Below are 26365 nucleotides of genomic sequence, written 5' to 3' on the forward strand. Positions count from 1 at the left end.
AGGTATTTAATGTATTTGTTGACTGAGTAAGTGAATAAATGAGCCTATCTGCTAAGGATCAAGTACTTGATTATCTGCATAAAGACAAAAGAAGAAAAAGTAAAGTCTGAATGAACCTTAGGAAAAACAAAAAAAGCCTATGTCCTATGCTACCCCTGGATAAGCTCCATGAAAAAAAGATTCCAGTTTTCAAGGTTCTTAATTCACTCACTGAAAAGGAAAAGAAAATCTAGAACAATAGTTATTACTATTGTATCTACAATATTAAAATGGACTAGAATATTCTAGAATGTATGAGAATTTAGTGTATAATAAAGGTGGAATTACACATCTCTGATTTTCACTCCCTCCCCTAGAGGTTGTAAAACTAGCAGTGAAATAGGGAATATTTGCCTATATTCAATTTTCTCTTTTCTCTTTAGGACACTAGTGACCACTAGTTGTAAAACTAGGAGTAAAATAAGGAATATTTGCCTATATTTAATTTTTTCTTCTCTCTCTAGGACACTAGTCTCTTCACTGACCCCAGTCTAGAAAGTATCATGGTGTTCTATATGATGGATGACTACCTTCAGATCATATCCTAAAGTCTTCTCTATTTGATAGTTAACTATGATAAGTTCTATGATCCAGGTCTCTAGGATTAGGCTAATATGTCTGGCCATGAACTTTAGAAATTAAAAGTAAAAACCATTTTTTTTTCTTGTGAGTCTATCTCTTCCAAACCAGTCCAATTTGTTTAGAGCTCACTACACTTGCTATAAGTTTAAAAAATAATCTACCAACCAGTCACTTCAAATCTTCTGTTTATTCTATTCTTGATTGCATCTTCCTTCCCATGAAAGAAATAAATGTTATAGATCAAATGAGCGGAGAAAAATAGAGCAACAGCATAATGTTAGGAGGTAATTATTTTGGTTTAAGTTTTCCATATATCATTCAACTATACAGTCAATCACTTGACTCTGTTAATTCTACCTTCTAAATTTTCTCTGATCCCTCTCTGCCTTTCTAATCCCACTGCCATCACCTTCATTCAGGCCATTATCATCTGTTCCAATGAATATAACCAGGGAATCCCTACATATAATTATATGTATGTGTATTTATCAACATAGTAGTGCTTATATTAGTTAAAAATAAGGTGGAAGTGAATTCAATGTACACCTGTGAGCTGACTGGTTAAATAAATTATATTAGTGTATCATAAAACAATAACATAATAAGCATATGATAAAATAATATGTGGGAAAGTATTCGGTATATAACAATTGAAAAACAAATTACAAAAGATTATAAAAATATTGAGTGCATGTATGTGATGGTGGAAAGAGACAGAGCACATGACTTTACATTGTATGATAATACGAGATATTCTCTGGCTGATGAGACTAATAGTTGTTTTTGTTTTTCTATTTAGTCTGGAATTTTTCATTTTATAATTTTATAAAATGAACATTTGCTATCATTGATCTGTAAGACTTTATTTTGTTACTTTTTCTTTTGTCCTTCCCCAGACTTTAATTTTTTTTGTAAAAACCCTAGTTATCTTTAGATAATGTGAAAATATCTTAAATTCTTTTAAAATGGTTCAAGACTAGTAGGTTTAGTAACATTGGAATAGGTTTAACTGCATTTGCAACCAGTAATATTATCTTTCCAGTTGAACATGGAAGGGTTCTAATCTTTCCAGGATATGAATCACTTGTATAAGACAGGTGTTAAAATGTGTCATAAGATATATTATAAAGAAATCTGTACATCTTTCTAAGCAAAATATATTATTTAAGGAGAAGATCGAGATAAATGTCCTCATATTATGGTTGGGTTCATTTATTATCAGATGCTTCAAAATTGTTGATGTTCATTATGACAGGTTGATAGTTTTTCTTCAATATCTACTGCTTTTTTTCTTCTGATTTTTAGCTGGGTAAATAACTACCTAGAATTAAGTCTGCATTTTCATGCACCCCTCTGCTGCAAAACTTTGTGTAACTTGTGATTAAGTTCTAAGGACACAGTAGATTCTGTTTATAAAAATTCCAAATTGTTTCCTTAAAAGGGAGTGCAGTGCCTTTATTTTTGTCCTTGCATTTCTACTAGAGCAACAAGATGGAAACAACCTGATCCCTAACTTCAAAAGTGTTCAACTGTGTTTCTAGAAGAATGATTTCTGAAGCTATGTAGTCATCTCTAAATTTTTCACTACTGCTTCAACATCTTCCTGTGGTGCCACATTCATACCATACCTAATATCAACGTTCTATTAACTGAAATACAAGTCTAAGGGGAAGTTAATGCTAATTCACAAGAGGAATATGATGATTCTAATTCTTTTACTATCAACAGGTAGAAAAACTTTATGAAATCTTCTCTACCTTTCTTTCTTGCCACAAATTTCATCCCTATGCAATCTACTCTGTCATTAAATACTTCCAATTGTAGATGCATGAACTTTCTCCCATTTACTTCATACTAACTGGCCCTAGTAGTTCTTAATTTTGGGTGATTTTAGTCTTTGAAAATATTATATACATGATTAGATCACCTTTTCCAGAAAAAAAATAGACATACACTCAAAATATTACATGCACTCTCACGGGAACATAAAACCCCAAAAGTCTAGGGGCATGTGAAATTCACGTTAGGAAACCCTGGTTTATATCTCCATTTTTGTTCTTCCTACACATTGCAATAGTCTTTCTTTATTTCTATCTAATAATCCCTTATATTTTCTCATTTCAGCATTCTCTATCCAACTCTTTCTCAATTTGTGTGTTAGCCAGTCATCTAGGAGCTTTTACGAAACACACCTGCATATTCTCTACCCCAGACTTAGTCAGAATTTACAGGGTAGGAAAAATGGTGTGTCTACATAAAGCTTGATCATGTCCTCTGGATTGGAGTATTAAGCCATGTTGACTGGAAACAGATTAATCTTGCACTTTACATCCTTGCGTCTGTCCCCAAATATTTAAAAGGTCCTCAGTGCCTACTCCATTGCAAAATTGCACAATCCCCAGGAGAGCCTCCCTCAACTCTGTAGCTACTCCATCAACTGATTTCAGCTTACTTTTTATTAGGCACTCAATTACTAACTTTCCAACAATGCACCTAACTTTGCAACAACATTCATTGCCAAACATAGCCCAGCTTTCCTGTTCCTGCACATTTGTATATACTGTATATTCTCCCAGAAACCCAAGCCCTTCCATCACTGTCTCTAGAAATCCTTCCTTTCTAGGGACTAGCTAAATGCAGCTTCCACCAAGGAATTGTTTTTGATTTTCAGTGACTAAAATAAATGCCTTTTCAGGCCAAGCATGGTGGCTCACGCCTGTAAACCCAGCACTTTGGGAGGCCGAGGGGGGCGGATCATGAGGTCAGGAGATTGAGACCATCCTGGCTAACACGGTGAAACCCCATCTCTACTAAAAATACAAAAAATTAGCCAGGCGTGGTGGCAGGAGCCTGTAGTCCCAGCTACTCTGGAGGCTGAAGCAGGAGAATCGCTTGAACTCGGGAGGCGGAGGTTGAAGGGAGCCAAGATCGTGCCACTGCGCTCTAGCCTGGGTGACAGAGTGACTCCATCAAACAAACAAAAAAACAACCAACCAAAAAAACAAAAACAAAAACAAAAAAATGCCTTTTCTAGAATCCCAAAACATCAGAACGTTGTGTTTACATCTCTTTTGTGGATAGATCACTTTCTGACTTGATAGCTTTTTGGTTTTTTAAACAAATTCTCATAAGAACATATTTTGTAAAGAAGGAATTCTAATTTTATTTTGTATTTCCCACCTACATAGCATAGGATCATGTTCTTTTTTCTTTTTTTCTTTTTCTTTTTTTTTTGACGGAGTTTTGCTCTTGTTGCCCAGGCTGGAGTGCAATGGCGCAATCTTGGCTCACCACAACCTCTGCCTCCCGGGTTCAAGCGATTCTCCTGCCTCAGCCTCCCGAGTAGCTGGGATTACAGGCATGTGCCACCATGCCTGGCTAATTTTGTATTTTTAGTAGAGACAGGGTTTTTCCATGTTGTTTGGGCTGGTCTCGAACTCATGACCTCAGTAGGATCATGTTCTGTATAGATGATTATGAATGAATGAGTAGATGATGGATAGAAGGATGAATAAAAAGATTTAAGGGTCGGGAACCCTGTTTGTAACTGTGTGTAATTTCACTGGTTCATAGGGCTTTACAAAATAATTTAACCATCAAAGTTTATGTTTAAAATTATGCTTTGAGACAAAGTTGAGGACTAATAATGAAGATGAAGAGAAATCATCACAAGGCATTGTGGTAATCCCTCCATACTTAAAAAAGAGAGATAGGTAAGGTTACCATTTTCCATTAATATTGTGTCTAGAAGACCAAGGCTTTACTGAGCTTAGATCACTCTTGGGGAGGGATCAAGACAAAACACCGGGAAAGAAGAAATGTCTTCCCCTCCATGCTTTTAAAGAAATCGTAGTATTCTTCTAAAGGAGAAAGATGTAACAGAGTAAGTATATATTAAAAATTTTAAACATTCAATGCCAAGCTCCTAAAAGCCCTAAAAAGAATTTCTTTTCATACTAGTAAAGTATGAAATTATTTCTATGTCCCTTGGGTCGAATGGTCAAAATATCTGATGCAATTTAATGCAAGGTCCCATCTAACATAATTAAGTACTTACTAGTCATCACTGGCTCTAGAATACTTAAAATTTAAAGCTTAAAACTTTCTTGTTATGTCTAAGAACATAAAAGTGAAAATACTTTTCAAAAAAATTTAAGTTTCGTTGAGACCTGCTTGATTGAAGTGCAAAATCACTTGATAATTGCTAATATGTATTATTAGGTAATCAAAGGTTAATCTGGATATGTGTGTACACAGCTTGTACTTTTAAATCAGAGAACATTTTACAAAAGTTTTGCAAAACTAAATAGCATTGGCTGCTGTTGCCATTTTAAAAACTATCTGTGCATTAGTGATTTTTCTTACATAAAACTTTAAAAATCAATTTTCTCATGTTAGGAATGAAGAAGGAAGAATATGGTTTTATAGCTTTAAAAAGTCGTAATATAACACTCAAATAATCCTCTGATGATCATGAAAATCCCAAATGAGTCTCAAGAAGACACAAGAAAAGGCTTGGAGTAGTCACCCAAGATTTGTGAAATGAAATTGATTTCCATTCAAATCAGGTCTTTTACTCTTCTTGAAAATGTCAAGGTGTCAGCCTTGGCCATTACCAGACTGTGATTTATAGTTGAGACAAAGCGATAGTACCAGCTGACTGTCTGGAGCCACGGTACAGTGTCTGGCAAGGCTGCCGATGATAGCCATCTCTTTTCTTAACCAATCAGCAAAGCTTAAGTAAGACCCGAGTCTTTTTTCTTCCGTCTTGATAAGGGAATGATAAAATACAATCTGGAAGATTTACTTCGTGGGAAATAAACAAGCATTGTGAAGGCAAGTAGGTATCATTTTTCCACAGACTAAATTGCAAGCATTATTTATGGCAATCTATATTTCAGCCCTTTAGAATTACATATTCATAATAGGATCATAAACAGATGTTCCAAATATGACAACTTATTTTAATATACTGGAAGCCACAGCATAATTTTGTAATTTGATTAATTAGTAAGAAGAATTGTGAACGTTAAAATACATTTTCAAACTCTCTAAATTATATTTATGGCTTTTCTCATCTGCATCACAACAAAAGCCCAAAATGTTTTGCATTAGAACCATTATTCATAGTAAATTAATGTCTTTCTCATTGAGAAAGATTCCTAAATAGTAGTTCTTGATAGTAAAATGTTAAAAACCACCCAGGTCATACTATGATAAACAAAAGAGCAACGAGGTAAAGGATAAGGAATAAGAATCTAACATCCTTATTTTATAACTGTAGCCATCATATATACATCAGACACACAACAACACACACGTATATATAATGCATATATATATGTATAATAGTAGTAGAGGAAGAAATTAATTCATAAACAAAAATAAAAATTCCCAAGAATCAGCACTAATTATCTCTAACATTGGAGGTAAAAGTGGGGAGGATATAAAATTTGCTGTAAGGAAATGGCCTGATCATATGGTGGTTAAGGATAGACACAATAGGCTACAGAAAAAAAAAATCATCTCTTCTTTACCAAACAATTTTTAGTAATATTAAATAATTTTTAAAATTTCAAATTCCTAAATGAGACCAAATGCTGACTTTCCTGGTATATGTCATATATTAAATGCTTATGGAACGTGTTAATAGAAGTAATTAATATCATGACACTCAAGGTTGAGATTTGCTGCAGCAGATGTTTTACAGTTTCCATGCTGTAAGAGGACATTTGGCAAAATAAACTAATGTTGCCTGCACATTGATAGGTACCAGTGAGTTTAGCAAGACAAACATTTTCAAAAGCCTATCAGTCATCATTATACTCAGTAATTAAAAAATGTGTAGCGGCCGGGCGCAGTGGCTCACGCCTGTAATCCCAGCGCTTTGGGAGGCCGAGACGGGCAGATCACGAGGTCAGGAGATCGAGACCATCTTGGCTAACACCGGTGAAACCCCGTTTCTACTAAAAATACAAAAAATTAGCTGGGTGTGGTGGCGGGCGCCTGTAGTCCCAGCTACTCGGGAGGCTGAGGCAGGAGAATGGTGTGAACCCAGGAGGCGGAGCTTGCAGTGAGCCAAGATACTCCAACCTGGGGGACACAGCGAGACTCCGTCTCAAAAAAAAAAAAAAAAAAAATGTGTAGTGGTGGTTGTGTGTTCCATTACATTCCTGCCTGCTTTAAATTCCTTTCACTTTCTGCCATTGACACACCCTCACTCATTCCTCATGACCTTGATAGGCTAGTCTTCTTTTGCCTCCCTACATTGGCCATCCAATCAGAGTAGTCCTTGTTTATCTGTCACCAAAACAGAGCCAATCCAAGATTTTCTGACAACTGAAATCGATGTTGGCGTAAAGAGAATCTTTTTGTTTGTTTACTTTTCCTGGATTCACAGGCTGTAGGATGATGCATGATGCAAGTCTGAAGTTGTATGTGGCCATCTTTGCCACCACATTCAGAAAGCTTACCTGAGAATGAAGTCAACACTGGAGAGAAAGAGATAGAAAGAGGCAGAAAATATCAGGTGAGAGGGAGAGGCAGAGCCAGCAGAGAGAACTTGGGGGATGGTGGGAAGAATAGATGCATTAATAAATAAATATCTTATTTTAAGCTGACAAATTATACTGTAGAACTGATGAATTCCATGTGGGTTTCATTCTCAGAATCTCTCCACAATGGCAACAAAGATGGTCACTAGCAAGTCCAAGCCTCCGTTCTCTTTAAAACTTGCAATCCTTGAGGACAAAGTAAAACGATCTTTTTCTTTTCCCAGTATCTATGTTACTTCTAAAAGAAGATATTAAGGAAAGCCTGCATGAAATTTCATTCGTCAGTCAAGACCATACTGGCCTTGAATAAAATTTACAAGTTTTTTTTTTTTTTTTTTTTGAGACGGAGTCTTGCTCTGTCGCCCAGGCTGGAGTGCAGTGGCACGATCTTGGCTCACTGCAAGCCCCGCCTCCCGGGTTCACGCCATTCTCCTGCCTCAGCCTCCCGAGTAGCTGGGACTACAGGTGCCCGCCACCACGCCCAGCTAATTTTTTTGCATTTTTAGTAGAGATGGGATTTCACAGTGTTAGCCAGGATGGTCTCGATCTCCTGACCTCGTGATCTGCCCGCCTTGGCCTCCCAAAGTGCTGGGATCTTTATAAGCAGTTTTTATAAAGAAAGTCAACATTGTGATTGATAAAATATATATTCTTATAGATGTGGGTATTCCTTATAGAGGCACATGTCTTATAGATAGGTAAATAATGGACAACAATAATTTCTTGACTCAATCACTACGAGATAAAGTAGGGATCACCTTTTTATCTCTTAAATTTAGAAACACATAGTCCTATTATTTCTCAGCAAATTGCTCTTTCAGAGTTACAGTTAAAATATTTTAAATCATAGAGCTGAATGCGAGAAAATGAACTAGAAAGAATATAAAGTTGAATATTTTTCAAAGTAAGATGAGCATTTGTTATATGTCTAATTGCTAAAAAAAAAAAAAAAAAAAAAAAAAAAAAAAAAAAAAATACATTATCTCTTTGTCCCATAAATGTATTTGGTTGTTTTTAGTCAGTGCACTAGGTGGCCCTCACTGGAGAACATCCTATGGAAAGAAAACACGTTTTCTTTAAACATAAGATACAATTCCTTTGAGATTCTGTTAATCACTTTTCCTCTCTAATTGAAAAAGTCACCACATAAATTAGAGTACAAATTTCATTCTTCTAGAAAGAACCTTAAAAGTTGACATTTCTTTGAACAATTGTTTCAGAAATCCTTTTTTAAGTACATTTTCATTTTCTGGCATGGCTTGAATGGAATTCTAAACTTTCTGCTGCTTGCCCTCTAAGCCCCTCTGGTGAATTTAAATAGGCTTCCCTATATATTTAGTACATTCAAGAATTCTTTGTTGCAGTGCCTACTCTGCTTTATTATTAGAGAGCTGCCTCGGAAGTACAGCAGCCAGTTTGTTTTCTGCCATTAATAAAGAGTCTACTTTTTTTTTTCCACCTCTTTGAAGAAGTTGAAAAGGCTCCATGTTGGGTGGGAGGGGGGCCAGGAGGAGAGGCAGAAATGGAGGGAACTGACTGTGGTGTAATCCCCTCAACAAAAAGTGTTGTCTAAAGTCGAAACCTCCCCGAGGTTTACAAATGCCCAGGCTAGGCTTTAGTGTGATGTACAAGACAGTGATAAGTTAGCTACAGATTGGTCTTCCCACCCCCAAGACTAGGAAGTGTACTACGAGTAAGGCACTGCGTTTCAAAATTCTACAAAATCAAATGCTTCCATTGGCTAGTGTTTCAATGCCACCCAAGTATTTTCTTAAAGATGTCCAGAAGCTGTAAAAACAAACACAATGTAAATCTATAGTTTCTTATACTTCACTTATATGTCTAGAACAAATACGTAGAAGAATTTCATAAAGACCTACCAATTTGGATGTGTAAACTACTAATGTTGACTCATGGCCTAGGGAAAGCTAATTCAAAGGCAAGGACAGATGATTCCAGAGAGTAGTCACTTGAGGCTCACAAATCATCAGACACCTATTGACAAAGAGGGAGAAACTTCTCAGAAGAGAGGCAAAGTTAAATCTATCAACACAAAAGAACCCGAAACACCTCAAAAACCTTATATGGCCAAGACAAAACCTAGGAAGTTTTTATTCTTACTTACTTGACCTAACGGATACAGTCCATGATTATTTTTACATCTGTTTTGTTTGTTTAGAAATTATTAAGGTAACAGACATAAAGTCACAGTACTTATATCAGTAATGAAAAATTTAGTTCACCTTATCAGAATTTTTCACTTTTAAGTTGTCCATAAAATATGCATGAAATTAACTGTTTATATAAAATGAAGCTATTTAATCTTTCACTTAATATCAATTACCTTCAAGTTCCACCTGCTTTCAAATTCCTACAAGTAAACTATTACATACAAGTTAATATTATTGGCTGATAATGTACTTCATAAAGTTACATTTAACATGTAGAGACGTGGAGAAAAGCAACATTTAATGAAAATTGAAGCTGGTTCATTGAAGAAATGGTGTGAATCATTTTATGAAGATATCTCAAGTTTTATACTGTTTTTACTAAACCTTTCAAGAAATAAAGACATGTAGGAAATACATATGTGACCCACTGTATAGTTGGTCACTGAAAAGATAAGAAAACCAGGATGATGATAGATAATAATGGTACCTAAGTTTCTGCACGTTAAATATGTATTTGCAGAGCTACACTAAAAGTATATTTCTCGAATGTTTACAAGGGCCCAGGATTTTTTTTTTTAAACTTCTCTATATTAGGAACTTTGTTTTCCTTATCCAAATGCAGTCTCTAAGGGATCAGTGGGATTTGAGTGCTAAGTTAAATGTCTAGTAAAAAATTAAACAAAAGAATTCAAGCAATCAAAATGATGCCTGCATTTGCTGCCTATAGAAATGTAGGCTGCATTGCATGTGTAAATGGCAAGAAAATTTGGGCGTTAGCTAACCCTTTATATACTGCTTTTCTCAAACTCATCCAAACATGACAGCTTGTAAAACCGTTTACATATTTAAGGTGTATTAGACCAAGCCTAGGCACATGTACCAGCCTGCCCGTTTGAAGAGGAGTTTAAGGCAGAACATACCCTTTCTAATTTCATTAGTAATTAAATTGTACTATAATTGTCCTGAGATACTTATTTCTCTTCAAGACACTATTAATGTAGCCTAATGCTTAAATGATTTAAGAATATCTCTACACCTCTTCTGTAGCTCCACTGGAATACTAAAGTGTTTGGGACTTTTATACTGAAAAAGATATTGATCCCATGAACCCTGAAATGAAATATAATCATATTTAGATTTGGCAAAATTCCAGAGTGGCTTCCTTGATGGATCCTAAAAGGTTTTAAAAAATGCTATTTTGGAAAATTGATGTTTTCCTTACAGAGATTAAAAGTTAAAAGCATGAGTATCGCAATATTATCAGAGCAATACAAAAGAGACAAAAGAAAAACTAATACTTCATTGGTCTTTGGTAGATGTTGAAGTTGAATGATGATTTTTTTTTTTGCCAAAAAAAGGAATTTGAAGTTCACAGTACATTAACAAACAATATGGGAAAGAAAATGAATCAGGTAGGGGTTAGTATATTTATGTAAAACAGTGATTGGCTATTTCAAAATTAAAATGTACAAATAAGCTGGTGTCAGAAAGGAGATGATTCCTCATTTCCACCGCATTGAGCAAGCTCACATCGGCAGCAGACAGCCCTTAATATATGCGTCTGGCTCAGGCTGGTCTCCCAACCAGGAAGCCATCGAATTGTTAATATCACTGCTTTTTCTGTATGCAACACACATCATTTTCTCGCTCTTTGTTGTAGATCTCTCCTTTTTATTTTAAGCTTAGTATGATCTGATTTTCCAAATCATATCATAAAGCCCTAAAACAATATTATCCTGTGACAGCTGAGACAGAAATGCAGAAAAAGTGGCATCTGTCTATGCACATACAGCATAAAGTAGCTTATATAAACAAAGTCACCCACTTAAATCTATATACACCTTTATGAAGTAAGAGAAAAGCTTTATCAATGACGCTCTCTAAAGACTGTTCACATAGGAGGGTTACATAGAGAAGTTCCAATCGTGCAGGATTATCAGTAAAAAACATTTTATATGTTTATGGTGAAAATGAACAAACATCACTGCATTCTCAATTCAGTTTTGGTATATTTCTTTTATGAGACAGAAGTTAGTTAATAAATAGTGTGGTTCATGAATATGATAACATTAAAAAATTTTCACGTTTGAATAACCTATATCTATCTGATATCACTATAGCCAATAAACATCTACCCCTTACATGGTTTTGGAACTAACTTGATGGAACCTCTTATAGATATTATTTATGATCATGTTAAAACAGGTGTCAGTAAACACATACTTGTATGTGATATTCTTTTTTTACAAGCAGTACTTTCAGATCCATTGTGTGAACATTGCTATTAAATGTAATCAAGCTTCTGTGTACATGTAGACAAACATACATAGATTTCTTTGTATTAAGAAACTTATGGTTTTAAAAAATACTCAATTCCAACGAGAATGAGGTCAAAAGAAATAAAAGATAAATACTACCAAAACTCTTTACTGTTTATATTACCTCCTTTCATTTGGAGCTTTAAAACTTATATTTATACATATACATACACACCTAAAATTTCAGAACTTCTAGGTAGATAAATGAAGTAGATCATATAAAGAAAGAATCTGAATAGGTACAGTGTGCACACATGCTTAAACATATTCTGCATGCTTTATACAGATGTGTATGTTTATGGTATTGTTATATTAATAATTTTTAATAACTGACTAATAGATGATTTGTATTCTGTAATATTTCAAGTAGGCATTATAAGAAATTTTTAAAAAGATGAACAAAGACTCCATACAGTATTCTAAAACACATTCATACATTTATTTTAACAATGCAGAAGACACATAATTTATGGCACCCATCTAAGGCAATAGTTAAAAGAATGAAGCCACTTTGTTGCTTCTATTATGGCAAGTCTGTCATCTCCATTTTGAATCTTGATATTTGTAACATTATTGTAAAATTTTAAAATAGATTTAGTATACTGATTCTATCTCCAAGAAAGACATATCATCTGATGTGGCGATGGCTATTAAACTTTCAAATATGACATATTACTTATGGTTGGAATAGTTACCTCTGATAAAACTAAAATTCTTATAAAACTAAAACTATGCAGTTCATATGCAGTTGCTAGTCAAAGCAGTTTGACTTCATAGGTGGCGTTTACTGTTTTATCTCACGTAGGCCCATGATATGTACACAGTAAACTGTAAAAATTTTTAAAAAGACATATTTTCCCAAATTATTGGTGAAGCTTTCACTCTTGGACTCTCGTAACAAAATAATTGTTAGAATTGTTAAGACGTATAAAGTATGTTGTTTGGATAGAAGACTCAGAAAAGCCCTGGCAATAAATACAAAGTAAAGTATAAAACAGCATTCTTCTTAAATCGGTAGTAAAATCTAATAGGGTCAATAAAGAAGATTGTAAATCACGTTATTTCTAGGCCTCAAGCATGATTATAGCTGTATATGACACAGTCTGAGCCATAGTTATATGGAGACATACAGGATTTATTTAAGTAGCTAATGTATATATTTCAATGCCTATGAAAAGAGTTATAAATATAATCCCCTCTCATTAACTGAAGAGATATCCTCTTATACTAGCCACCTTAAAATGCACCAAAAGAAGCATTTTAAAACACTTATATTTTAATTTTGCTCCTTACACAGGTTTCTTATATTGCTTTTGTATGATCATTGTAATACAAATGCTATTTCAGTGCAACTGTGTAATCACTTTAGAGTACAGTTTCTCACAATAGTATTTTTGGGGGTGGGTCATGGTGAAAACATTGCTGATGAGAAAGAAAAGCATTGTTCTTTTCTCCTAGGCAGAATCTATGTATGTTCTTTTGTTCTGGTGGTAACTGCAGACAATCAATAAGGTCCAAAGCTGCTGGTTCCCCTCCGCCTAGGTCCCAAGAGCCTGACTTGTGATGTTACTAAAATACCTCACAAGTTAGGGTCTCAGGGACTAGGAAAAGTCTGGTTTGATGCGGTAGAATTCTTCTTCCAGAAATAAGGATAGCTTAGAAATTACAGTTGGGTTCACTTAGGCTTTTACCTCTAAATACTATTTAAAATACATAAGTAGAAATATATATATGATATATAAAAGTTAGGATGAGCTGAGTAACCACGACGACTATTGATAGACTGATTCCAGACCTTAAAATAATGAAGAATATGAGAAACAATGCAGACAATGAACAGTTAAGAGTCATTCCCTTAGATCCAAAGAAAGAGACTAAACATGGGTTAAAATCTGCTTCTAGCAGATTTGTACAGCAACACCATAGCCTCTGTTACATTAAAGAAGGATTATATGCCAGTTAATGGGACCCTAATTGAAATTTTGCTTCTCATTACACTGCTATACAGCACAACTGGTAAGGTGGGCCCAGGACATATAATACTTTAAATCGGATTTAAATATATACCGTCGCAGTTAAGAACAAAACAAAAACTTTTCTGCATGTCATAATTTAATACCTCTGAAGCTTGATTTTTCTCTTTGAATCTCCAAACTATTCAGACAGCAAATATTTCCACGCATACTCTGTAGTTATTTGAGCAATGCCACTTAATAAACATGTAATTTAAAATGCTGGCAACATCATAAAAAAAAACCATGATTCTATTTCTTGAATAATTACATTATAAAGCTCAATACTTTTAAAAATACACAACCCCAATCCTGTATATTCACTGAATTTCCTCCGATCTTTTAGCCTTGTTTGTGGTTCGAGAACAGAATTTGTACTTTAGGAATGATCCAAGGTTTAGTAGCATAGAACGCAGGGTAAAACAATCGGACCAGCCATAATATAAAAGTCCTGGCCACAGAAGTGGAATCTGGCTCTTCTGAGGTGGTTGATCTTAAAAGGGAAAAAGAGGAGGAAAAAAAAATGGAAAGAATTAGAATGTTTTCCTGTAGAACAGGTGAATCATCCATTTCCAAGTAAGCTGCAAGGAAAGCTATACTGCACAAAATATTTGCTAACTGGCCCCCCTCCTCCACCCTAGTACCACACCCCTTTCCAACCACCACCCCCCACCCCCTGTCCAGATCTTTACTCTGCCTTGTAAGACTTTAAATATTCTGCTCCATGATGTAATGCATCATTATATAAGATCTCTTTCTGTTTATCATTTGATTTCCCATACTGAATCACTTATGGCTTAAAATAAATAGTTAAAAAACAAAAACCAAAAAAACAAAAAAGCAGCACTCACAAAAAGCGAAAAAATAAAACAGCCCTTAGATCTAAGTCCATGCTTTTCCCTAAAACTGAATATGGCTTTACAATTTTTGACCATAGCATTCAACCAATTATCAGAATGAAAAATCTCACCCCTCCATAAATATGACATTAACATAATTATACCACCCCCATCACGGAGACCCATCCTCCTTAGGGAATACATCTGATGCTCCAAAGATGGAAATCAGTCAGATTTTAGTTGCTCTCCAACGTACCTTTGCTTCTCACTGACTGACTGGCTTTTACCCTCCACGCACTCACACGCCACCCCCTCCCCTCGGCTAGACACGGATGCCCGAGCGAGCACGCGCGCGCACACAGGCATACAGACACACAGCGAGAGGCGAGGCAAAGCATCTGATGCTGACTCAGAGCGCTTCTGTGAGCAGGGGGTGGCAGCGGCTGGTATTTTCACTGCGCTCATCATTAACATTAACTCACAGTCTAGCATCCACCCTCTCCCAGACCTGCTGGACTGCAGCATTTGCATGACGCTGTCACTCTAGCCTTTGCAGGTCAGATGATGGAAGGAAAAAAAAAGAAAGGAAAGAAAAAAGCCCCAAGGCTGTCTCATAGGAAATGCCTTCATTTCTTCCAGGGTCTCCTCATTTTTCCACCTTTCTACTTCCTCTCTGGCTGTTTCTCAGTTGTTTGACATCTTTCCGGAAGAAAATGTCTTGTGCTTCATTGAGCCAGTCGTCAGATGGTCCTCCCCTCACCTCACACTCCTGATCCCCACCCCTTTCCCCCCCCAATCAATAAGACGGATCTCCAAATGCAGTTGTGGAAACAGGCTCCGGCACAGTCTCATCCTGGATCCCCTACCTCAGGAAGCAGGCAGCCAGGCTCACACGTGATAGAGAGAAGTAATGCCAGCAATTCTTTAATAGCCCTAGATTGTATTCTGTGCCTTCATTTTCCCCACCTTGGTCGAAGCAAGAGCAAAGGGGACTTTCCACTTCTATATGAAGCCCTCAAGCAGCCCAAAAGACACATGAGTGAGACCAATCTGTATAGATCAATCATTTCTATGTGATAATGAAAAAAAACCCTATGATTTTAATAAAAGTAATTGCTTAATATTTTTATTAGCTGTGCTCTCATTTCACAGGAATTGTAAGACCTGCCAGGATCTGAGTCATCAATATGATTTAAACTGTGTTGAAATCCTAAGTTGCTTAATAAAATCAACCAACAGGGATATTAGTAGTATATTTTATTTTTTTTAATTTAAGAACTTTTAAAAAATAACAAATAGCTGTGTGGGAGTGGATATGTAAAAGTCTTTGAGACTGAGACATGTTTGCAGCCTATAAAGATGAACAATTGACTATATACGTTTAAATACAATATGGATTCTTGTACATATGTGGAGACAACCTACTATATGCATTACTACAAAAGGAAGTAAAACATTTGGCTGAACACAAATGTGTTTGTGCTACAGTGTTTCACAACACAAAAGGCAATATATAGGTATTTACTCAATTCCTTTGTTCTTCAATTGCTCCCTTTAATGACAGAGTGTGGTAAAGTGCCTACCTTTCCTTTCTACATGAACAGCATTTCTGAATTACTTGCCAGACAGAGCTAGCCATCAGTGACTCCGCAGCATACAAGAAATACATACAAAAGGAAGCAAAGTACGGCAATTCTCAAGCCAACTCTAATGCTGTCTGGTGCTGTAGAAATTTCAGTTTACTCACACAGACAGATCCCAGCATGCAGTGCGCACTGCAGGCTCAACTAAGGTAGCAGATTGGCAACAGATCTGTGGCAACAAACAAGAAGGACAACCATTCGCAGAGGTTCCAAAGAAAACATCACACAACCTATAAAGAGATAGAAGCATCGGTAGTAGGGTATGTATCTCTAAGATCAGTTCCTACAGGCTCCTGATTTGAAAGCAAAAGGAAAAAGAAACCTCTCAAATGCAACAACAAAAATAGAAAAAGAAGTTGGCACCAGAAGGAAACAGAATTAAGAATATACTCTCATGAGAGAGAAAGGCAAGAAGGAAAATAACAGAGGGAAGAAGAAAGGGAAACACAGAAATGGGAAGAGGGAAGGGAAGAATGAAAAAGGAGAGAAAGAAACAGATAGCAAAGAATCCCTAAGCATTGAAGCAACAATAAAATATGAAATTGAGTTTCTGACATAGAAGAACAGGAGTAGTATTCAACAAGCTTAGAATCTAATGAAAAACTAAAGCAAAAATCAACGCATGCGCAGCATAGCTTAAAATACTTGTCATTAACATTGAGACACCTGCTGACTTCTTCCTGTTCTATGTGGATTAAATAAATTGGTCATCTCTTAATCTCTCTTTGCTCAGACCCAACTTTTTTTTTTCTTTTTTAGCTCTCTGGCATGTGTGCCCTTTATGCTATTTATTTTTCTAGACAGTTGCCCACAATACTTTGGATAAATTAATGTCATGACCTCGCTATGGCTATCAGACATAAAATGTCGACTATTTTAATAATTGAACATGTGCTTACAGCAACTGCCTACTGATATCCCAGCTCTGTGGACTCCACATGAGCACTGCACTCCTAGCTCTGTGAATCAGAAACAACAAATGCAAATACAACTTTTTTTCCCCTAATCCATGCTATCTCTCTATTACATACAGAGATATACACACACACAGGCCTTAACTTTACAGAAGGCATAACAATGTTAACTGAGGAGATTAGAAAATCAAGAAGAATAAATATTGGCGAAAAAAAATTCATACTTAAAACTGAATGGCCACGCATTTAAAATACTTATATCCAGATAGAGGTTAGCCAGTTCCGAGTGCACAGGCTTCTGGCAGGACTTCTGTTAAGGCCAATGGGAATGCAGACTTGATTAAATCAATATTTATTTGAAAGAAGATGTAATCAATTAGTCCAATTACCACTGACATATATATGGGTTTAAGGTCTCTTCTAATTCTTAACATCTTATCATCAATACAAAAGCATCCCTAAATCAGAGTTTATACTTTGACTATGGCTAAAATATTTACAAAGTAAAATTTTGATGCTGTTTTACATTTAATTTAAGTCGTATAATGCAAGTATTGCCTTGCTAGATCAACTATTTTTGTGTTTTTGGAGATTTGTTCTGTTAACTTTCTAAAAAATAAGAAAGATATGAATTTAACGTCAAAAAATATTTTCAGTTAAAGGAGGTAATAACTGACTACTCTGAAATACTTTAATACAACCTGCCTTCTACCTGACGACTAAGGCAGGAATCTTTTATTTCTTATAAATGCCATTTGAAATCAGTGCTAAGAAGGGGATCATATTTAAATTCTTTAGTGAGATTTGGAGTAAGAAGGATAGAAGACAAAAGACAAAAAATCAACTAGAGTTCAAATTTTGACTCAAAATTCGTGGATGTGCAGAATTTATTGTTTATTACTTGCATTTTTTCTGTTTTACTTAACCTGTATTCTCCAATAAGCTGTGACCAACCACATGTAGCTATTTAAATTAAAGTGAAAATTCATTTTTTTTTCTGTTGCCCTAGCCACGTTTCAAATGTATAGAAGGGCGCATGGTGGTGGATACCATTCTGAACAGCCTGGATATAAAACGTTTCCAACCCTGCAAAAGTTTTATAGGAGACCATTGACTTAAATTTTCCTTGTGCAAAGTTTTATAGCATAATTGATTATTGTATCTCAATACTTTCTTTCAAGTCTCTTTTAAGAGAATGAAACTATGGTGATTTATTTGAAGATCTAAAAGAGAATTTCTTTTGACTGAAGAGTATCTATGGTTTTTATTTACTAATAGTCTGGAAATATGCATGATTACTTAAGGAAAAAGGGTAGATACTAACTTTGAAACAGTTGATAACAGTACTATCAATCAGAAGACACAAAAAAACTACTCAAGCTAAAGTCTCCGAATAAATATGAGGTGTTTATTTGTCTAACTTTTCCAGAAATGAGAGTCATTCTCTTTTTAGGGCCAAACAACACATATTACATATTTCTGCTTTCAATAAAGAAGTGATGTAATAGTAGTGTGAGTAGCAAAAAGTAAAAAAAAAAAATCTTTTCTAAAAGTCCTGGTTTTTTTTTTTTTTTTTTTTTTTTTTTCCTGTTTCTGTTTTTGTTTTTGAGATGGAGTGTTGCTCTGTCGCCCAGGCTGGAGTGCAATGGCGCGATCTCAGCTCACTGCAACCTCGGCCTCCCGGGTTCAAGTGATTCTCCTTCCTCAGCCTCCTGAGTAGCTGGGATTACAGGAGAGTGCCACCATGCCTGTCTAATTTTTGTATTTTTAGTTGAGACGGGGGTTTCACCATGTTGGCCAGGCTGGTCTCGATCTCCTGACCTTGTGGTCTGCCCACCTCGGCCTCCGAAAATGCTGGGATTACAGGCATGAGCCACCACTCCCAGCCCTGGTTAGGAATTTTCTACGGAATTAACGGAGAAAAAATCCCAGATGATACGAGTGTGTTTATGAGTGCCTATGTGTGTGTGTGTGTACCTTGGTATGAAAATTTTGATTTATAAATCAGATTCTAGAACTAATTATTTTAAGCAAAATTAAATAATGTAAAATGTAAATTTATATGAGTTATTACTTTAAAAGGTTCACAATAAAAGATATCATTGGTTTTTAACAAGGAAAAAAAAAAACTTGACCTGTATTTTCTTTTAAGATTTTAGTGTTTGGACAAGAAAATGACTCAGTGTTAAATTCAGGCACTTTATGACCGGGATGCAATAGGTTTGCCAACCTGAAATTACTTTATTTCTCTTTCTTTTGATATATGTAAGTGTAGAATATCACAACTACCATGGAAAAATAAATAATCAGAGATTTCTCCTCCTTTTAGGAATGATCCTGGCATGTAAAAATCTAATGTTCCTTCTTGCATTTAGTAATACAAAAAAAAAAGTGATTGTAATTCATTGTAGCAACCTCTTTTTCATGCCTTCCCTTCCCTGTTTTCTTTCCTCTTGCCCTCTCCCCTCTTCTGCTCTCCGAAGTGTACAACCCACTTTCCAATCTAGTCTGTTAGTCCATCAGTATCCACAAAGGGACCTCATTCAAAGCACACTACAGAGATGACACTGAGATGAGGGAACAGAGCAAGAAGAAGAACTTGAGGAAGCTATTGAGCTAAAAGTGATGTGAACTTTGTTGTGCAACCACACATAGGAACAACTAGGTCTTGAGGATGCTGGCGGAGTGTTTCTCTTTCAGGGAAAAGGCAGGGAATGATAATGAGGGGCAATTATGGAGACCACAAAAATTATACCCTAACAAATTATATACAAATCTGAGGCCAGGCACAGTGGCTCACTCCTGTAATCCCAGCACTTTGGGAGGCAGAGGCGGGTGGATCCCCTGAGGTAAGGAGTTCAAGACCAGCCTGGCCAACATGGTGAAAACCCATCCTACTAAAAATACAAAAATTAGCCGAGCGTGTTGGTGCACACCTGTAGTTATAGCTACTCTAGAGGCTGAGGCAGGAGAATTGCTTGAACTCAGGAGGCGGATGCTGCAGTGAGCCGAGATCACGCCAGCCTGGGTAACAGAGCGAGACTCTGTCTCAAATAAATAAATAAATAAAATAAATATATACACACACACAAATCTGGAAGAGTATTTTTCAATAGTTCTCCATATTGTACATACTAATATGTAATGTTTCTGCTGGGTTGATGTGCTTCCTAACAGGTGACAGAGAAAACAGTTAATCCTGGCTTTTTAAGAATGAATATAAGTGAGAAGCCTTCAAATGACTTCAGAATTACTGTTGTATTTAGACTCTGAATATTATGGTACAGGATCAATAAAAATTTATGTTTTAAGTAATGTTAACTATAGAGAAATACTATTTTCCATATGGTAGGCTAAGTACGACACCATGAAACAAAGTGAGAAAGTAGAAAAAAACTGATCTAAGAGTGAGAAAAACTAGTTCTAGTGCCAATTCTGCAATTAATAATGTTTATCATCTTGGATAAGTCATTTAACTCTTGGAACCTAAGTTCTCTTATTTTTAAAATGAGGAGAGAGGACTAGGTTATCTCCAAAGCCCAATTTAGCCCTAAAATCCTGTGCAATGGAAGGACAGTACAATTGGAAACATATCCTGGTAATTACTATCTGCTATTTAGATATCTGTTTACATAATTATCTAATTTAACCCTCATAATAACTGTCCAGTAGCATTTATCTCCAGTAAAGCTAATGACATTGCCTCTTCCTATATCCCTGTGGTATCTCACCTCGTAGCTGAATTTCAAAATTTGTATGATCTCAGGTCAGGCGTAGTGGCTCATTCCTGTAATTGCAGCACTTTGGGAGGCCGAGGCAGGTCAATCACCTGAGGTCAGGAGTTCGAGATCAGCCTGAGCAATATGGTGAAACCTCATCTCTACTAAAAATACAAAAATTAGCTGGGCGTTGTGGTGTGCGCTTGTAGTGCCAGCTATTCAGGAGGCTGAGACAGGAGAATTGCTTGAGCCCAGGAGGCAGAGGTTGCGCTGAGCAGAGATCAGGCCACTGCACTCTAGCCTGGGCAACAGAGACTCCATCTCAAAAAAAAAAATTGTATCATTTCACATTAGCTGCATAATATGGCAACTTCAAAATGTTATACTAGATCTTTTATGTAGATTACTTTATTTCCACTGAAATTTTTAATTATTTGAAATACTACATAAAAATTTTCATTTTATAACTAGATAGTAATTTTCTAAGATTTAAAAATGTGTAAACACAGTTATGTCATAGGCACTGGGGAGAAAACCTCCTAATTTCATTGGATGACTGCAAAAATTAGCCTATGTGGATTAAAAAAACATTTTAGGATTCATTGATCTAATAGACACACTTTAGCTTTAATAAGGCATTTAAAATTTGTCAGGATAAGATATATAGTTTATAAAACCTCAAGTGGATTTCTGAAATTTGGAATACAAAGGAAACCAGAAAAACAGGTGAATCATAGGTTAAAAATTCTCTATCAACTTGCAAAAACTTTAAAAACATCTTTTTTGGTTTCAAAAAATATTCATTTTTCAAGTGCTCCATAATTGAAGGAGAATAAAGTTATTAATGGATAGGTATTATACTGACTGTGCATAATCATTTTTATTCTAGATTTTTAGAGTTTTCTTTCATGTAAAAAATATGCTAATTTTGTAGGGTTCTTTTCATAAGAAAAGAAAATGCTTTATCTGCTAATTATGACAGTTAGCAGGAACACAAAATATAGAGCAAATTATTTTAAATTAAAAAGTGCTCTCTCTTTATAGATACTTTTTTCTAAGTTTTTCATATTAATTTATACACATCCTTTTCAAGATTGAATTTTACTTTGCTATCTCTATGCTCAGTAATAGAAATTGCTCCCACTTTTAGAAGTATAAGTAATGTGAGATGAGTTTAACTTAAAAAAAAACACACAAAAAAAAAACATGTTATTCCATGAAGGATGCCGCTATAGCATATTCTCAAACTCACTTAGGTCTTCAATCTTGATTAAAGAAGCTTCCATTACATGGAGTTAGTGGAAAATGCTTCTAAGCATTATAAACATCTTTTAAATATTTCTGAACAATGAAGGTTCAAGTGTATTCTGCATTCTCATGCTTTGTTCTATCTTTTCCAATCAACTGTATTGATTTTGTTAAGGGTTAGAAGGTATACTTTCATTGATCAAGAAAATAGCCTAACATAGCAAAACTGTCTTTGAATTCAAGACAGATCAATCCCACTTTCGTCTCCTATTAGATACATTATGCTTATTTATTCTGCATCTTTAAATTCCATAATATATAGCTGTTTAAGAAAGGAAACAGACAAAGAATTTTCTATTTTCTTGGAAAATATAACACATTTCTGGGTGTTCCCCACACTGAACTGCTACTGAACTTAGGAGACCTTGTTACACCTAGTCAAGTGCTTGGCCTCAGTTTCAAGTTCACTGAAGAATGTGGGCCCTTTTCAGGAGTTTAGAAAGCATTAAAGAAAAAAAAAAACTTCCAAAAAATATTGAAATCACTTAGCAAATCAGTGTTTGAGAAAATAATGATGAAGACATATCATCGTAGCTATCTTTTCCAGAGACACCGCTCACTTTTTTAATGCCACAGTGGAACTGGGTGAACTATAAACAATTCATTGGTTCTGACAGCTTATAACTTAGGAAACAGAATGATCCAAGTTAAGTTACCTTAAAAAAATAATGCAATAGAACAAACAAAAAAGTTCTCACACAAGATAGTGTTAGTATATTAGTCTCTCTGGGGAGGCATTTTGTTAGGATCTGTATACCAAAGCTCCAAGAATTAGCATTTTGACTTTTACTATCCTGGAAAGTTATAGGCTGATTAACACTCTTCCAAACTCTCCATACAAAACTTTACTTTGATAACAAAGAAAACATTCACAAATTCAAAAGCCTAATAGCCCAAGTGGCCCACAGGCATGTTAATTTTTTACAGTAATGTTTGACTATATTCCTTTATATAGCAATTTAATTAATGTATTTTCTCTTACGTGACACTAGCCATAACTCGCTGAGGAAAAGGGTTAAGTTAGAACTTATGTTCAGATACTTTGCTATTATAAAGTATTGAGTTTAAGAGAAAATGTATTCCCATTCCCGTGCCTGACAAAGACATTTTTTAAAGTACACATTAAACAAAAGAAAACTGCTTTTCAATTACTAAATGCAGTGCTCAGTAGGACAGAAAACGTACTGCTTCTCTTACACGCTGGACCTTTAAAACATTTGCTGGATGACAGCACTATAAAAAAATACAGTTTCTTTAGTAAAGAATTAAAGCTGAATATGCAACATTTCTTAGAAGCATTGAATAAGTCTATTTGTCCAGCTTACTTTGCAAAGACTGCGTAGAAAACAGCACCATAAACACTTTCAGTCCCCACACAAGGGCTAAACAAAGAGTCCTCTTTCTAGCCATCTAATCGGGTAATTTATTTTTTCAACCATCACATAAATCGAAACACAGCTGTAACCAATGACTTGCAGATCCAGTTCCCAGCCAGCTGGAATCAGTTCTGCTGAAACAGCAAGATTTTTACATTGTTCACTTCTGTACATCTGGAGAAATCATTGAGGTTCAAAGGTGACCAGAAAAGCTCTTTAAATAAATTCAACTGACAGTGAAGATTTGCCTAAGGATCTACAAACTCTACATTCACTTCTACAAAGTGTGCATGTCATGAAATTAATGCTTATAAAGGCTAGTTGCATCCTAGTCAATATAGACTTTATGAGTTGCTAACTGAATTAAGCACTTAAATGCCAATTTCTTTCAAAAAGCTTGCATAGGTTTCCTCGAAACTTTTTCCTAGGAGTTGTTGCTATTTAAAGACGGTTCTATTTAAATACCACATTACAGGCAGAAAATCAACCATAAGAACCTGCAACAAAACCAGATACTAGAAAGGTACCTACTCATATCTCAAGTTCAATTGCTTTTAGCTAATATAATCCTTTATTTAGATAAAATGAATAGAAGTATTATCTGAAAGAAAACAGAGCTGGAATACCTCCATCAAGCTAGGCAGGCAAATCCCTCAAAGGAGCCAGAGTCCTGGGGGAAACAAATGTGGGTTAGGAATGTTCCATAAGCAGTCTTGCAGGGAAGTGATTCTGGCACAAGGAGGAGAGAAACCCACGAGCACCAACAACTTTTGCTTTGCCTTAGAAGCACATAACTGTACATAGGGCAAAAGCTAAGACTCCCCAAAGCAAAAACAGAGGCAGTCAATCTCTGATGTAAACAGCCCTGCATAATAATTGGATAAACTCAGAATAAATAAAAATCTAGAAGAATAAGTGTATTATTGGCATTTATATTATGCACAATATATCAATTCCAATGCATCATTTTCTTCACAAAAGCCATGAAAAAGATACCTATTTGTGAAATAAATATATGTGTCTGACAAACTTCTCAAGTCAGTTTTTATTGTGGTTAGAAAAACAATGTACAAGCGAATCACAAATGCATTTTACTTTCTTTAGTTAAATCAATATACAGGGAAACAAGTTATTTTCATTATTTAACCATCTTTTTCAAATGTGTGGGCATTTCAATTATGGTGGATCAATAATCAGCAACTTCCTTAGGCATTGTGCCTTGAAAAAGATTGAACCAATAAATAGTGATAATGTATAGTTCTCAGTTCATGCTGAATGACAGATGGTGATCACATAGTGAGTAGCAATTCACAATTAGATATCAAATTCATATAAAGATGTTTAAGTTCATGCACTTGTTAAACGTGACTGATTTTTATGTGTCAATCACTGTGTACACAGGCTATAGAAACATGGTCTGGAACAGTTAGAAAAGTGATTTAATAAATAATAAAGTATTCGATATTCGAGGATTACCTTTAAGACTTTTCAAGGTAATGAAAAATTACACCTACCCAAAAGGCAGGCGATCTGCCTTCTTGCCCATCACTGGTTATTAACTCACTGTAGGATGTGGAGGAAGGGAATCTAGAGAGGCACAAAACCTCTCTAGATCTCCCATAGAACAAAGGTCTCATGTCGTTTCCGCTGGCTGGAATATGCATATTTTTGCAAGGAATTTTTAAAATCCTGATATACATCTGCCAATACTATTGCTTCTGAAATGTAAAATGCCAAATTTTCTCCCTTAAAAAATGTCATTACTTTCTGAGTAAACACCATTTAAAAAAATCTCTCCTTTTTAAGATATGAACCAAGCAATCCAGAAACAACTAGAGTCTACTAACTTATATCCTTGATTAGTACAGGGAAAGTTAAATTTATAGGGAAAATTCGTGAATGAACATTGCTAAAGTTTATGAATACATCATTTAAAAGTAAGCAGCCAGTTAAACATATCATTGTTTTAAAACTGGACTAAAATTAAACATCTCCCATACTCTGTTCTGTACTGTGATATTAAGGTATTCTTCATAAGTAAATTCACATGACTGAGTTTTCAGTTTATAAACATTTTAATGATTTTAATTCACACGTATTCCAGAATCCTGTGGTCCTGTGATGTACATATAGTTATTCAAATATACAATGTTTCTAAAGCATCTGTAACATATAACAATTTACATATATATGTACAATTTACATATATTAAGTGAAGATTTATTATACTTGTAAGAGTAAAAATATCCAAGAATTTTTATTATTTATGATAGAATGTCAACTGAACCAATAGCAGCAGAAACTGTCACACAAATACTTGTTCAGGAAAAAACATAACAATTCAGCTAAAACAAAAAAAACAGGGGCGGTGGGGGGTAAACCTTATTAGAAAACAACTTGTTTTAGGTGTTTCCCAACAGATGATCTCTTGAAACATGCCCAACATGTAAATTTCAAAAGTTAGTTTCTTACTTAAACTTATTATTATCAAAGTTTGATCTAATATTTTTTACCCAGTTTCTTTTCTAATAATTCCTCTAGACTGTAAATTACAAAATAAATATTTAGTATGTGATCCACACAACATATGCTATGAAAACTATAGAAAAATGCTCTATGTGTCACTATGAGCTTGCTAAACTAAAGATGGGTGCCAGGCTTTATTCTTTCACAAGAACTAAAAATAGGTTTCTCATATAGCTTTGAGCTGGTAGACTGAAGGAGAAAGTTCTAACATAGGTGAATATTCCATGTCTATTCGTGAACATATTTTACTCTTATTAGTACATTGATACTAGCTTAACTCTTTTTAAAGAGTAGAGAAACATGGCATTTTATTAATATTGCAAGTTTTTTGTTAATCATATATATAAAATATTGTGATAATAGT

The 26365-nt window shown here is 35.1% G+C and overlaps 1 protein-coding gene across 8 annotated transcripts in view; it reads right to left on the reverse strand.

The window, feature by feature from the left end:
• The window catches only part of LOC129482846 (uncharacterized), a 558703-nt gene that overhangs the window by 46154 nt on the left and 486184 nt on the right, over positions 1–26365 (reverse strand). For 5 of the 8 annotated variants that reach the window (XR_010121219.1, XR_010121216.1, XR_010121217.1 and 2 more), the window contains one exon: positions 9056–9170. Coding sequence is in view for 1 of the 8 variants with exons in the window: in XM_063640658.1 (XP_063496728.1) it covers positions 13997–14169 (173 nt within the window). In the remaining 7 variants the exon portion in view is untranslated. Of the gene's footprint in view, positions 1–9055; positions 9171–12081; positions 14170–26365 lie in introns of those variants that run through there. The other 3 variants (XM_063640658.1, XR_010121221.1, XR_010121222.1) reach the window with 3 other exon arrangements.

The sequence above is a fragment of the Symphalangus syndactylus genome, chromosome 5 (assembly GCF_028878055.3).
Source record: "Symphalangus syndactylus isolate Jambi chromosome 5, NHGRI_mSymSyn1-v2.1_pri, whole genome shotgun sequence".
NCBI lineage: Eukaryota > Metazoa > Chordata > Mammalia > Primates > Hylobatidae > Symphalangus > Symphalangus syndactylus.